Below are 14,387 nucleotides of genomic sequence, written 5' to 3'. Positions count from 1 at the left end.
GTGACCAGCCTGGGACTCCGCCCAGAAGCACGTTCAGCTTCCACACTCCCCTTCCTCCCCGGGGTCCCTAGGCTGTAGAAGAAAAGTCCTGGGCTTTTGAGCCCGATGCAGAAAAGCCTGGATTCTAGTCCTGGTCCGGCGGCTTGCCCTGCCCACTCTCACTTTCTTCCTCTGTAAATGGGGGAGAGCAGCCATCGTCTCCTGGAGATGGAAATAACGTATGGTGTTCGGGGGACCATTTCTTTTTCCTCTGTATAGCTATACAAGTGTGTACGTGTGTGTCTGTCTGGGGCAGGACACCCTGGCCCTGGTAGTGACGGTCCAGGCCACCAAAGCCTTGAGCCTTTCTCACAGCCACAGATCCCCTCACTCCTTCCCCTCTCACTCCCTAGCCCTCCAGCCTTGCCCCCACAGCCCACCCCCTGCCTCTGGCTCCAGGTCAAGTTTGAGCTGGATTGTTATGTCTGTGGTTCCAGCTCTGGCCTCGGGCCCAGCCACAGGGGCCGCAGGAGGAGGCCAGGAACAAAGCTGGGCAGGGGCCAGCGTGGGGCTGTCGGGCCCAGACATGGCTGCATTGGGGCTCTGAGTACGGCGGCAGAGGGGCCGGGCACAGGGCAGGGTTGTATCGGATGTAATGGGATGGGAATGGCAATGGAAGGGCCCCCATCTGTCTTCCTGTCCTCTCCCCACTTCTCAAGTTTCCTTTATTGTCTGACCCCAAGTGAGGGGAAGAACACCATTCCCTAAAACCAGGTGGGGCCCAGGGCTCCTACCCGGCTCTGCTCAGGTCCCACAGTTGCAGCTTCTGGGCCTGCCTCTGGGGAGTGAGGCAGCAGAGCAGGGTCGCCGTGGAATCTGCATTTTTACCCTCCCTCCATCCTCCCCAGGGCTCTGTGAATACCTTGTGGTACCCCTCCCCAGGCAGTGCAGTCTCCCACTATACATATTTGAAATAGGGCCACAGAGCGGAAAAAGAGAATTCTGGATCACAAAACCTGGTACACTCAGCCCAAACCAGAACATGCTCTGAGATTCTCAGGTCAACGCATCCTGCAAACATGTGGGTTGACTGAGGCCTCAGGAGGGTCACAGGCTGGCCCCAGGTCACACAGGGAGTGGTTGGACCAGCCACCTCAAGGCTGCTCGGCACTTTCTCCTGTGGGTCCTGAGGGGATGGGGGGTGTGGGGCAGCCGGGCAGCCGGGGCCTGACCCCTCCGTACCCCCAGGAGAAGATCAGCAAGATGAAGGCCAACGAGGTGAAGCTGGAGAGCGACAAGCGGCGCCTGAAGGAGGTGCTGGACGCCTCCGAGAGCCGAACCATCAAGCTGGAGCTGCAGCGGCGCTCGCTGGAGGGGGAGCTGCAGCGCAGCCGCCTGGGACTGAGTGACCGTGAGGCCCAGGCCCAAGCCCTGCAGGACCGGGTAGACTCCCTGCAGAGACAGGTGGGTCCCCACCTCCGCCTGGAGGCTTCTCGTCCGCACGCCCAGCGCCAGGTGCTTCACAGGGACCACGTAATACTCCCAACAGCCCTGTGAGGCAAGCGTCATCCTCATGTCATGGACGGACAGACGGGTTCAGAGGTGACCTCATCACCCAAGGTCAACATAGCTAATAAGAAACAGACAAAATTAGACTCTCACAACAGAGTCTAGGAAGTCTGCTTCCCACCTAGGAAGTAGGTGGGACAAGTTAGAGATGTAGATTCCACTCGTGTCCCTTTTTGCCTTGGCTGCCAGGAAGCTCAGCTCTAGAATGTTCAGGAACTCTGCTAGCCCTGCATGGTCACCTGCCAAAGTCAAGAACTCAGAACATTTCCAGGTTGTGGAGGCTGTGGTGGTTATTTTCTCTCTTCTGTAGCAGGGAGGAGACCATGGGGTCTGAGACAACCAGGTGGGTTTCACTCCAGGTGAGGGACGTTAAGCAGCAGTGAGCCAGGGCCCCGGTTGCAGTGGGCTGAGCCAGCGGGAGCACATGGAAACAATGAGCATCAGTGATGAAGGCCGAGGCAGAGTGGGAGGGGCTTGGCTTGGGTTCAGCCTCCTTGCTGGAGGCCCTGGTGAGAGCAGAGCCACCTTACCGTCCTCTGTGTCCTCCTGCCAGGTGGCAGACAGTGAGGTGAAGGCAGGGACCCTGCAGCTGACAGTGGATCGGCTGAGTGGGGCTCTGGTCAAGGTGGAGGAGAGCGAGGGGGCCTTGCGGGACAAGGTGCAGGGCCTGACCGAAGCCTTGGCCCAGAATAATGCCAGCCTTACCAGCACCCAGGACAAGAATCTGCACCTGCAGAAGGCCCTCACTGCCTGCGAACATGACCGCCAAGTGCTCCAAGTATGGATTCCGGGGCCTGGCTCGGGGTGGGCTCAGTGAGAGTTTGCCATCAAGGGCAGGCTTGGAGGGACCCTGACAGAGAGCCAGCCACTGGGGCCATCAGTTGGGAACCCTAGGGAGCCAGTCAGTGAAGCTTGGAGCGGGGGTGGGGGGCAGTAAGAGAATAAGTCTATTCCTTGAGGCTTACAGGGACCCAGAGGCAGGGTTGATAGGACAGAGCTGGGGTCTGAGGGATCCCCACCTTATGTAAGTCCATGGGCCAGGGCTGCCATCTGCCTTGCCCTCCAGATAAGATTTTGGAGCTGTTTTATGGGCTGTGACCCTGACCCAGAGGTACAGAGTAGAGGGGAGCCTTTGCTCCCTCCTGGTACCACCAGCCCCTGTCCCCCAGGAACGGCTGGAAGCCGCCCGTCAGGCGTTATCTGAGGCACGCAAGCAGAGCAGCTCACTGGCCGAGCAGGTGCAGACGATGCGGGGCGAGCTGGCGGACCTGGAGCTGCGGCGGGCGGAGGCGGAAGGCCAGCTGCAACAGCTCCAGGAGGTGAGGGCCGGAATGGGCCCCTTCTGTCCCCAGGATGCTGAAGCCCTCCGGATGGAGTGGGACCTTCCTTATCCCCACCTCATCCCTGATCTTGGCTCGGCCTCCCATGGAAAAGCATGGTTCCTTCAGCCCCCGCCCCCATTACACAGATGCAGAAGCTGAGGCCCGGAGAGGCGGCCTCAGCTGATAGCTGTCTGACGGGCTTCGGGAGGCTTGGTCCCACTGGCGGCTTGCTGGCTTTTTTAGGTGCTGCGGCAGCGCCAGGAGGCTGAGGCTGCGGCCCTGCACACGGTCCAGAAGCTGCGGGACGAGCGGCGGCTACTGCAGGAGCGCCTGGACGGCTTGCAGGGTGCCCTCGGCCAGCTGGAGGTAGAGAAGCGGGAGGTAGAGCGGTCAGCGCTGCGGCTGGAGAAGGACCGCCTGGCCCTCAAGAGGATGCTGGACAAGGTGGGCTGAGCCTCCGGGGCCCTCCCCTGCCTTCCTCTGGGTCCTAGCTGGGGTTGATTTTGGCTGTGTGCCCCCCGACCCCGGCCCCTGGTCTTGCTGCCTCTAACCTGACCCCTCTTCGTGGGACCTCCCTCCCTCCTTCCCGAGGCCTCCTGATGCCCTCCTGCTCTCCCTGTGCAGGTGGAGCGCGAGAAGCTTCGCAGCCACGAGGACACAGTGCGGCTGAATGCGGAGAGGGGCCGCCTGGACCGCACGCTCACGGGGGCCGAGCTGGAGCTGGCTGAGGCCCAGAAGCAGATCCAGCTGCTGGAGGTTCAGCCCCTGGCCACCCTCTCTCTCCCGAGCCCTGGAGCCGGGCCCCACCTCCCACCCTGCCCTCGGCCTGAGTGCCCAACCAGCCCAGGAGCTGCTGATGGCTCAGCCGGTCCAGGCTCCTCAGCCTCCATAACCCCCTAAGTCTGGACCCTTGGAGGGGGCAGCCCAGAGCCAGGGCCCGGAGGGAGGGGTCCTCCCAGCGTGGAGAGAAAAGACATGCCAGTTAGTATGTGAGCCTGTGGGTGTGCTCTGGGCATGTAGAGGTGTGAGTGTGCCTGGGAGTATTCTCGTGCATGTCTCCTGAGTCTTGTGCATGGACATGGCAAGTGCAAGTATTAGGAATGTGTTTTACGTGTGTGTGTGTGTGTGTCTTTCTGTACAGATGTCTTCCTGTCTGTAGATGTATGTAGGAGTGTTGGGCTTTGCACATATGCATGCATCCATGTGAACACGGTAAGTGTTTACGTGCTTGCTTTTGTGCCTCTGTGTGCGTGTGGGTCTGTCTCTGACTACATCTGTGTGTGTGCACGCGCGCATGGGTGCACGCCTGTCAGCGGGGCTCACTAGCTACCCTGACCCAAGATTTGCAGACCAGGTGGGCCAGGAACATGGGAGACAAACAAGGGTTTCTCCGGCACCCCCTGCCTGCACTGACTTTGCCCTGAGGGGCCTTTAGGCTCCGGGAGGTGCCTGACATCCCCTTGCACGCGCACACGGCACACGCACTCACGTGCACAGGGCCAGACCCCTGACCAGCTGCCGCTCCCACAGGCCCAGGTGGCGGCCCTGGAGGCCCAGAGCCCCTCCCGGCTGGAGGCCGAGGAGCAGCAGCAGCGGGAGCTGCAGCAGGAGGTGGAGCGCCTGCGCAGTGCCCAGGGGCAGACAGAGCGCACGCTGGAGGCGCGGGAGCGGGCCCACCGGCAGCGGGTGCGGGGCCTGGAGGAGCAGGTACTCGGGCCCCTCCCCGGGATATGGAAGGGGGGAGAAGAGGGAGGAGCTGCAGAGGGCTGGCCCTGACCTCGGGTAGAAGCAGTCGCTGGTCTGATCGGGGACCCACGCTGGTATCCGTCATGGCCGGACACGGGCCCAAGTGATGTCACTGGAACTCCGGCCCCCTGCTGTGGCTCTGCTGTCCTCATGGCTGTCCCCTGGATGGCACAGGTGGCACGAGCAGCCCCAGCCTAGGTCATCCCAACGACCCACCGTAGAGAAAAGGGGACCTTTTTCCTGAGAGCAACAGCAGAAGTCCCAGGGATGATGCTGACTAACCAGCCTGGGTCCCAGATCTCTTCCCAGCTGTCCCCAACCGACCTGTGCATGGGTAGGCCAGGCCTGGGTCATGGGTTCCCTGAGTCGGGCTAGTACCAGGACTGCCTTAATGATGCAGGTGGGGACAGGTGGCCCCTGAGGAGATGCGAGGATCGGTCAGAAGAGCGCCAGCCGCCATGTGAGACGGAATGGGAGGGGAAGGAAGCGGCCTGGTGCTTCACGAGACCCATTTTTTCCTGAAATAGGCAGGATTGGGTCCCTTGTGGGGCCCTGGCTGCAGCCACCCCCGTCTCCCCATCCCCACCTTCTTTGACATTAGTCTGGTGGCCTGAGCCGCCATCTTCTCTTTCTTCTCCAGGTGTCCACACTGAAGGGACAGTTGGAACAGGAGTTTCGGAGGAGCTCAGCATCCTTCTCCCCCATGTCCGGCCCCGCAGGGGAATGAGCCCCTTACTGGTTGGCATCCTAGAGAACAGCCGCGGCCGGGTCAGGACCGCAGCCCCCCATCTGCAGGGTCCGCCCGGGCCCCGGCCTGCCAGGCCACCAGAGCTTGGTGGGGGGTGGGGAGGAGCCAGGTGGCAGCACTGAGGGCCAAAGGCTGGGGACTCTGAGGAACAGCTTTGTGGCCTCACCTGTGGGTCCCACCTCAGTTTGGTCCCTCCCCTGCGATGAGCCTCCAGGTCCTGTGATAGCCTCTCTGAGTGGCTGAGCCGAAGCCCGGGGTAAAGGAGACCCTCCCCTTGTCTTTGGCTGGCCCTGGGGCATGGGCTCATGGGAAAGAGGAGGGGAGCCTGGGGGTCAGAGACCTGGGCCCTCCCCCAGCTTTCCAGAGCTCTCTCTGCCTTAGTTTGGAGTGTTTGTCAGGAAATTCCTCAGAGTTCAGAGTCCCTGTATTTTTATACCTTTTTACAGTGTTAACGGTTCAGAACTATTGTTTTTTTGTAGCAAGGAGACCTCATTTTCTAAAAATGGTTTGTGTAGATGTGTCTCTTCACTTCTGCACCTGAGAGATTGGAGGGGCCAGGAGGGGGACACCGGGGCCTGGGCCGGGAGGGATGCGGCCCCTGGCCAGAGGTACACAGGGAGGGGAGGCTTGAGAAGTGCTGGGAGGCTTGAGAAGGGCTGTGGCACTTCCCAGCCTCCCAGGCTGTCGGCCTGGGGAGGGCTCCGAGGTCCTGTGCCACCCGGCCCAGGCAACAAATGCGGCTGTGACCCAAACTGCACTCCTTCCAGCCACAGCGCTCTGGCCCCTCCTCAGGACGGGGTTCCCCTCTGGACACAGGCAGGCGGTCCAGACAGTGCAGGCCTGGGAGAAACCATAGGGTCTTGTCCTGGCTCCACCGAGTGAGCCTGGCGAAGCCGCACAACCTCTTGGAGGCTCGGTTTGCTTGTGTGTAAAATGGGCACACACCTTGCAGGGGGGTCGTGAGGAGGTTCGTGTACAAGGCACTCAGTGTTGGCGAGGAGACATTCCTCTCCTCCCTGGAGTCCAGTGGAGTCAGGCTCTGCCCCAGCTCTGCCACTTCCAGCTGTGGACCCTGGGTGGGTCACTGATGCCCCTGGGCTTCTGGTCTGTTAGAGACATTACCAGGCCCCACCACGCAGGCCTGTTGGGAGTGTGTGCTGGTCAGACAGGGGGAGCCCGGTCCTCGTGTGCTGGTCAGAGGGAGGCATTCTAAGGCCTTGGCCTACTTCTACCCTCTGACCATCAGCCTTCTCTGCCCAAAGGTGGGTCTGAGTCCACCTACCTTGACCTCCTGCTTTATATCCTAGATGTACCTTTATGCCTGCATGTGGGCAGCTTCCGGTCTGGGCTTGTATCCCTCTGATGACAGGAACTCACGCCCTCACCAAGCAGCCTGGACAATAAAGAAGCTGTATCTCCCCCTCCCCGCAATGACCCGCAGACCCTGGGTGGGGAGGTTGTCACAGTCCATCTTTCTGGGTGGGTCCGCTGGAGCCGGTGATCAAGGAGGCAGGACTGGGACCGCAGAGGCAAGGCCACAGGTCACCCAAACGGTCCCTTGTCCCAGGGGGCCAGGCAGCCTCTCAATGAGGACAAGCAGTGTTGGAGGTAGCTGGCCACCTGCCCTGTCCTCCCAACCAAAAAATGACCGAATCTTTTGTAAAAACAATTTTAATTTTATATAAAACAAAGGTGGTCTATGCCCGGGAACCGTAGGAAACCCAAGCAGACCAGCTGGGGTGAGGGGCATAGCCTACCTCGAGGGGCTGGGGGGCCAGGGGACTGTCCTCACAAGGACTGAAAAGGCACATCAGAGACCCTGGTCCCACCGAGAGACCTGGGATGCCCCTCATCTGGGGGCAAACACTGGACAATTGGGAGCCCCCTGCCTTGTGTTCCAGGGATGGCCACAGGCTGGGAGAAGGGCCTGAGATGAATCCCCAGGGCCACAGTCCACTAACTTTTTACAGAATAAAAGGAATGTGAGGCTGGGGAGAAAAGCACCAGGTCAGGCAGGGCCTGAGGGCCCCGGATCCGAGGAAGGTCCAGGGCGCGGGGCTGCCAGCTCCGTCCTAGCAGCCCCCACAGCTCCTGGCACAGGAGGCCGCCACGGACTGACACAGGCCACTGCTGGCCATGACCCCGCACTTGGAGAACTTGTCCCGACACAGGTCAGCTGCGGTGGGGGCAAAGAGCTGGGGTCAGGGTGAGGCTGGGTGTTGGAAAACCACTGCCCCTCCCCCACCCCGTGGCAGAGAACGTTCCAAGGCTAAGCAGCCAGGAGGGAGCTCAGGGTCCCCCAGCAGTGACCCCCGGCACAGAACACGTGCTTCGTAACCACGGGGGTCGGAGCGGGGAGGGGTCTAGGGGGGCAGGCCTTCCTACCTCGAAGGAGCTCCTCATGGGCACAGACCGTGCGGACACAGATCTCCCTGTTGACCACGTACACGCGGCGGAGGCTGGGGACACGGAGCCGGGACGGTGATGTCACCCCACCGTCACCCAGCCCCACTGGGGGAGCCTGCGCATCCTGACCCCGAGGTCAGAGCTCAACCAGAGTCGAGTTCAACTTCAGGATTTGTGCTTCCCTCAAGTCCCACCTCGGCTGGGTGCTCCTGCCTGCCCTGCGCCCCACTGCCCTGCATGCGCTCACCTGTAGAAGCAGACCTCGTTGAGACACTGTTTACAAGGCTTGTGGATGGAGTAGAGGCGGGTGCACGGGTACTGCTCCTCCCGGCAGTCTGGGTGAGGGGCGGGATCAGATGAGTGGCTGCGGCCTGGGGCCCTGTGCTGGGGCGCGCCCCCAACACTGCCCACCAAGACTGGCTGTCCTATGGGGGTCTAGGTCCACCCTGCGCCCTCTGGCCTGGGACGCACACACACAGGGGCATGCACAGCTGCACAGACAGCACGGCTGAGCCCCCAGGGGCCGCCGGGTTTTATACAATGTATTTATACGGGCACAGATTTGCAACCACACTTGGAAGCCTGTAAGCTCAAACCCAACCACGCGCACACGCCCAGGGTCCGCATACGCCCAGGGTCGCAGAAGCACACACCGACCACCCACCGGGCCAGGGCTGTGGCGACTTGCAGGACCACACCCCAACACTGAGCTCCGCTGGGGGAGAGCAACGCTCACAGTCTGGCTCCCTCAGGCTTGAGGGGGCAGCACGGGCTCGCCTGGCTGGCTGGGGCTTTGGCTCCCCTCTTGGCATCATCTGCCATGAGCACCACCCAGCGCCCCCTTCCCCTTCCCGGTGTCTGGGGGTAGAGGGCCCTTCCTGAGCCTACGGCTAAGCCCAGGGTCAAGGGGGTCCCCCAGAGCTGCCCGAGGGGCCCTGGAGTTGCTGGCCTAAAGCAGGGGCACATCTGCAAGCCACTACCCTACCCTCTACCTGGCAAAAAGCCAAAGGCCTGGCTGTCTCTGTCCTACCAGCGCCGCACCCCACTCTACCCCAGCTTGGGGGGCCGTGCCTCCGGTTCCCCTGCGGTCGGGGAAGCTCTTACCCAGAGGCCCAGGCTCCGTGGGCTCTGTCTCCACGTTTCCTGGAGCTGGTGTTGGGAGAGGGGCCGGCAGAGATCACTGAGAGGGGTCTGTTCCGAGGACCTGCCCCAGCCCAGCACAGACCCGCCCCTCCCACGGCTGACGGGAGCTGGCAGCCTACCTACGGTGGGGACCCCGATGACTTCCTGTTGGACTTGCTGCTGGGACTGGAACTGGAACTGCTCCGCGGGGGGCCGGGGAGTCATCTCTGAGATGGGGGACGATCAGAGGGTCCACTCCTTTCTCTCCAATCCCTACCCAGCTGCCCACCCACCTGACCTGCCCCGCTCAATGCCCTGCCTTTACCTTGATAATCATAGTAGTCCGCGTTTTCTGAGAACAAAGACAAATATGGAATTGTCGGGGGTTGGGCGAGCTCTCAGTCCCAGGGGCCAAGAAGGTCACAACTAAACCCAGGACTCCTACCCCCTTCCCACCGGGTCCCCAGCTGAGTCAGGTACACCCTGGCAGGGTGTGGGGAGACCCGGGGAGGTCAAGGCCCTTACCTATCTGGTCACTGTAGTGGGTGTACTGGACGTGGCCTGGGAACGGAGGCAGTGGGTCTAGGTCGTATTGGCCCTGAGCCAGCAGGCCTACCATGAGGAAGCAAAGCATGAGGGGGTGTCCTGCAGGGAAGGACAGCACGGGCCCCAAGGCACATCTGGGGAGGATAGGTAGAAGTCCCAAGGGCAGGCAGGTAAGACCTTAAGATTCTACACCCAAACTCATTCGTCAAGCATAAAGGCCCTTACACTCCCTGTTCCCAAGTCACCTTACTGACTTTTGGGCTGTTCCCTCCATCGTAGCTTCCTGACTATTCCTGGAACTCAGCATCCTCCTGTCTGCCCCAGGGCCTTTGCATTTGACTTTCCCTAGGCCTACAATCTTGGTTAACTTTTCTTCCTTCAGATCTCAATTAAACATTCAGTTCTGCCAAGATGCCTTCACTGGCCCAGCCACCCTCTCCATCCCATTCTTCTGCTTATTTCCATCACAGCACTCGACACACTGACATTTATCACAGGGACTTGATACAGCAGCTTCCCGTCCCCAGATGGGCCGCAATGAAGGCAGGGATATGTCTGCCTGGTTCATCACTGTATCCCCAGGGTCTAGGCCCGTGCCACGCACATAGTAGGAGCTCAACAAATATCTGTTAGATTAATAAATGTGAGACCTGGCAGGGCCTTGGGGGTCACTCCACAGTCAAGATAACATAGGGTGGTTGGGTCCCAAATGGGTCTAGAACCCAGACCTAGAGACTCCCTACCTTGCGTGCTTCTCCCCGCTTACACATCAGTTCCCAGGAGGGTTAGTACATTAGAAGAAAAGCAGGGGCTCCCGGTGCCTGGGTGTGTGCCCACTCTCCAGAGCCCCAGCCCGGCTGCTTCTGTGGGGGGGTTGGGATGAGGGCGTGGGATGCCCCCGACTTTGGGAGGGGTTGGTCTGTCTGGTTTGTGGTCTAGGAGTCAGGAGGCCCTGTGACCCAGGGAGCTGAGTTCTGGCCACAGGGCACAATGAAGGCTCACTGCCAGCTCCCACCCTCCGCCCACCCCAGGGGAGCCCCCCACCCCCTGCCAGCCCCAGGAGCCACTCACCAGGCAAGAACAGCAGGAAGAGGTAGGCAGCTCTCATGGCTCCGAGGTGAGGCCGTCTGGGCTGGTGTCAGGACAGCTAGAGGAAGAGGAGGGATAAGCTCTAGTTCAGGCCCACTCACCCATGGCCGAGGAGCCCACCTCTGCTCGCCCACATCTAGCCCAGAAGAGGAGGAGGAGGAGGAGACACTCGGACCAGAAGCCAGGCATAGGGAGGGCAGGGAGTCGGGTGGTGATGGGGGGCCGCCTATGGAGGGACAACTGCTGTCCCTGTGGCCCACCAGGTGTTCAGGTCCCAAGGGACAAGGCCTCCACCCTTGTTCCAGCGTTGATCTTGCGAATGGATAGAACCCACCCTGCCCTTCTCACCGGGGGGAACTTTCTAGTCCCCCACTAGCCTGACTCCACTCTCCTAACCTACAGCCATGCCCGTCTTCTGACTCAGCGCCTTCTGGTGTCTCACGTACTAATGTGAACCCCTGACCCCAGGCCCAACTTCAGGACCCTGGCCCCGCTCAGCCACCATCATAGCCAGGACTCCACAGCATACGCCAAACCCACCACCTGTTCCCAATTAGCCAGAGGGCCCTGAGTGTCTTGCTCTGCAGGAAACCACATGCATGCATGGGCCCCAGGGGCCGAAGGGCAGCCAGGCCCGGGCAGGGCTCCCACCCCCAGAAGATTCCTCTCCTGCCAGGCCTCCGGGCCTCCTAAGACCTGGCTGTCTACATCACAGACTCACGAGACTAAGGTCTATTTTGTCTGCAGCGGCAGGAAGCACTTAGGGTGGAGTCTGAGGGGAGTTTCTCTGGATCCTGGAAGGGCAGCGCTGAAGGGACCGTGATGTCACCCAGCCCAGGGGTTCTGAGCCCCCAGCACGGTATGACAAGTGTTGTGCGGGTCCTAAGTGGTCCTTAGCCTTCCCCTGGTTCTTGAAGTTCAAGAACGGCAGTGTCTGGCCACACCGTGGGGTTGGCAGGGTCCACGGTTCCCCATGTGCCGTCCCGGCTCAGTGGGAGGCAGTCTCCGGACTGGACTGTCATCCTTCTCCAGCGGTGCTGGGCGACAGCCCAGGGCTCCCCCATCCAGGAGGGCCCCTCCCACCACAGCAAAGAGAGTTCTTCCAGACAGCTAACTGGACACCTGCCTGCCTCAGGGCATCTAGGGAGAGGGAAGGAAACGTGGGCATTGGTCTCTCTTCCCTCCCAGTCCTGAGCCTTCTGGGACCCCCAGCCTGGCTCATACACTCGCCACCCCCTTCCTTACTGGGGTGGGGTGGGGTGGGGTGGAGGAGATGAGGCCCATGACTCAAGCGGCCCCAGAGGCAGGGTACTCTGGTTCCCTACAGTCCTGCTCTGAAAACCCTTGGCCTCTCACGGGAGGTGGGACCGAAATACCTGGAGCTCTTTCCTGGTCACTCCCCACAAGGCCTCACTATCCCCTCATCGTCCCCACGGACTGGTGGCAGCCAGGCCAGTTGGAGCTGGGGCCTAAGGGGCTTTAGAAGTGGGGTGGGGCTGTCTGTCCCCCAAGCCCCTCCTAGGCCTCTCAGCCTCCTGCATGGACTCTCCTTCCCGGTGAAGGTCTGACACTCAGGCCCAGGCTTATTATTGAGGGGACCCCCCAACCCCGGGGCAAAGGGTGTGGGAGTAAGGGATCCTCCTTCCTCTTGGGGGGAACATATCTCCAAGCAACTCTGTCTAGACTATGGATTTTGGGGTGTGGGAGAGGCCGAGTGCTGCTTAGGAGGCCCCTTCCCCTTCTGGGGAGCCCACCCCATGCGACAGTGGGCAGGAGGGGATGAGCGGGGCCTCCTCAGAGCCCCCCCCACCCCATGCTCCCCGGGTAGGGAGGAGGCTGGTTGCGGAGTGGCGGGGAGGGGGGGCGGTGGGACCAGATGTGGCCGGGCACAGCTGGGAACAATCAGCCCCGAGCTGGTACGTAGGCTCCCCGCGCCCTCCGGGTCTCGGGTGTCCCTTTGTCTCTCCTTGGCTGTGGCCCAGCGGCTCCGGCCGACTCCCCCACCCTACCGTGGCAGTTGAGCCTCCCGGGGCAAAGGAGAGCCACTCCCACGCCCCGACGCCCCAACTCGGGCTCCCCCAAACTTCCCCAAACTCGGGCCCCTCTCCAAGCGACTCCAAACCCCCTAAGTGCCCTCTTAGCATCTGCTCAGACGGCCCTGGGTTCAGGAAACCTGGCAGCCGGTCCCAGGCCCGGGGTCCTGAGGAGCCCCCCAACCACAGCACCCCCTCACAGGGGTCCCCTTAGTGGCCCCCGCCGCTCCCGGCGCCAGGCCTGCGCCTACCTGGTCGGGTCACTCCGCCGCCGGCTCCGAGTCCGCCCGCGGAGCCGCCCCTCCGCCCTCTCCGAGCCCCCCTCCGGGCCCCCGACGGCTCGGCGCCCGCCCTCCAACCCCGGAGCCGCTGGGTCCTAACGCGAGCTCCGTCCGCCTTTCGCGCCTGCGGGGCTCCAGTCCGCTTCTGGGGCGGCCCTGGGGGAGGCGCCCCCGGCTGCCACCCTCACATCAGCTCAGAATTCAGGTGAGCAGAACGTCTCCCCCATCTCCTCGCCACATCTGGGCTGGGGTCTGGTGTGAGGTGGGTTTTGGAGGACGTGTTACCACATTTCACAGCGGAGGAAACTGAGTCCCCTAAAGGGGATTCACCCACAGCCACGCAGCTCTCCCCTCTGGCTTCTCCTCGCTTCCAGGACAGCCTTCCTGACCTGCTTTCCCTACTGCCTCTCTGGTTGTGCCTTCTGGGTCTCCCCAGCCAGCTCCAGGGTGGGGCTGGCTTTGAGAACCAGCACTCAGGTCTGTGCATGGACCACAGGCTACCAGGCCTGGCCCCAGGAATGTCCCCAAAGCAACAAGGATCCAAGGAAGATCCAAGTCCAAATTCATCCCTCCTGACCCTTCCCCAGGCCTGGTTCTCCAAGAGGTCCCCCTCCGGGCAGAGGTCCAGCATCTTTCCAATCCCTCAGGGTTCCTTGCTCCCCGCCCCTGCGCCCAGCCCAGCACCCAACCCAGCACCCAGCCCAGCACCCAGCCCTGCACCCAGCCACTAATCCTGCGCACTGGTCCCAACTGTGGTGGAAGCCGCAATTAGCTCTTGCTTGGACTCTGTAATAACCTCTAATCTAGGCCTTCTCAAATCGGCCCTGCCCTCTCTGACCCACTGCAGACGCTGGCCCCCTTCTACTTAGAGCCTTTCGCTGGCTTCCCAGGGTATCTGGGGAAAAAGCTAAACTTGCCTGTGACCGCCTACCCCCAGGACCCCACCCTTCATCTTCTCTGGCTCTTCCTCCTCATTCCCTGCCTGGTCTCCCAGCAGCCAAATGGCCTTTTGGGCTTCTCTCCCTAAACCCTTTTCTCTGCCTGCCCCAGGACATTTGCACAAGCTGTTTCTTCCTCCTGCAACACTGACGAGGTCCCCCCTCCTTCAGGGGATAGACTTAACCCTCCCTTCCTCAGAGGAGCCTTCTTTTTCTCCCTGTTTGGCCCCTAAGCACCTTCTGCTTTGCGACTCATAGCTGTCCCATTGCCCTTTGTCCGTGGCCATTTGAATTCTGCTCCTCTCCCACGGGAGCTTGGGGGCTACTTGAAGATAGCCATAAAGTCTGTTCTTGCCCATCTCTTGTTTATGCTCATTAGGCACAGTGCCAGGCTCAGAGCCGCCGTTCAGTAAACATTAATGGAATGAATGAATATGCCCTCAGTTCTCCTGGGGCAGACTGGCTGGGGTGGGGGACAGTGCTGGCCCCTGCCTCTGGGGCAGACCTTTGCCTTGCCTCACCAGGGGAGCCTCGGCCTGAGGTGGCAGCTCTGGCTGGGAGGACATAGGATCTCCTTGCCCCCCAGTCATGCACCCACAACTGCCTGT

The 14,387-nt window shown here is 61.5% G+C and overlaps 2 protein-coding genes across 2 annotated transcripts in view; one reads left to right on the top strand and one right to left on the bottom strand.

Moving 5' to 3' along the window:
• LOC111154737 (ciliary rootlet coiled-coil, rootletin) overlaps window positions 1-5,844 on the top strand; it is a 46,750-nt gene extending 40,906 nt beyond the window's left edge. Inside the window, exons 31-37 of the mRNA XM_022514620.1 lie at window positions 1,228-1,443; window positions 2,102-2,326; window positions 2,718-2,867; window positions 3,114-3,314; window positions 3,495-3,626; window positions 4,401-4,577; window positions 5,257-5,844. Of these exons, the coding sequence (XP_022370328.1) occupies window positions 1,228-1,443; window positions 2,102-2,326; window positions 2,718-2,867; window positions 3,114-3,314; window positions 3,495-3,626; window positions 4,401-4,577; window positions 5,257-5,343 (1,188 nt within the window). The 3' untranslated portion in view covers window positions 5,344-5,844. The remainder of the gene's footprint in view (window positions 1-1,227; window positions 1,444-2,101; window positions 2,327-2,717; window positions 2,868-3,113; window positions 3,315-3,494; window positions 3,627-4,400; window positions 4,578-5,256) is intronic.
• Window positions 5,845-7,019: 1,175 nt separating this feature from the next.
• Window positions 7,020-12,865, bottom strand: LOC111154799 (microfibril associated protein 2). The gene is made up of 9 exons (XM_022514716.1): window positions 12,812-12,865; window positions 10,510-10,585; window positions 9,418-9,504; window positions 9,218-9,244; window positions 9,033-9,119; window positions 8,875-8,919; window positions 8,018-8,105; window positions 7,750-7,823; window positions 7,020-7,540 (listed from the first exon to the last, which is right to left on the bottom strand). The coding sequence occupies exons 2-9, from the start codon at window positions 10,544-10,546 to the stop codon at window positions 7,437-7,439; spliced, it is 549 nt and encodes a 182-aa protein (XP_022370424.1). The 5' UTR covers window positions 10,547-10,585; window positions 12,812-12,865; the 3' UTR covers window positions 7,020-7,436.
• Between the last annotated feature and the right edge of the window lie 1,522 nt (window positions 12,866-14,387).

Source organism: Enhydra lutris, unplaced genomic scaffold (genome assembly GCF_002288905.1).
Source record: "Enhydra lutris kenyoni isolate GAN:26980312 unplaced genomic scaffold, ASM228890v2 scaffoldscaffold38, whole genome shotgun sequence".
NCBI classification, from domain to species: domain Eukaryota; kingdom Metazoa; phylum Chordata; class Mammalia; order Carnivora; family Mustelidae; genus Enhydra; species Enhydra lutris.
This window is presented reverse-complemented; position numbering and strand designations above follow the sequence as displayed.

What these genes read in the sequence shown, in the direction of transcription:
- LOC111154799 (XM_022514716.1), bottom strand. Translation starts at nt 10,546, where the DNA reads ATGAGAGCTGCCTACCTCTTCCTGCTGTTCTTGCCTG. An exon ending in GGACTACTATGATTATCAAG is followed by an intron (nt 9,120 to 9,217) that starts GTAAAGGCAGGG and finishes CCCCCATCTCAG; the next exon opens with AGATGACTCCCCGGCCCCCC. An exon ending in AACGAGGTCTGCTTCTACAG is followed by an intron (nt 7,824 to 8,017) that starts GTGAGCGCATGC and finishes CCGTGTCCCCAG; the next exon opens with CCTCCGCCGCGTGTACGTGG.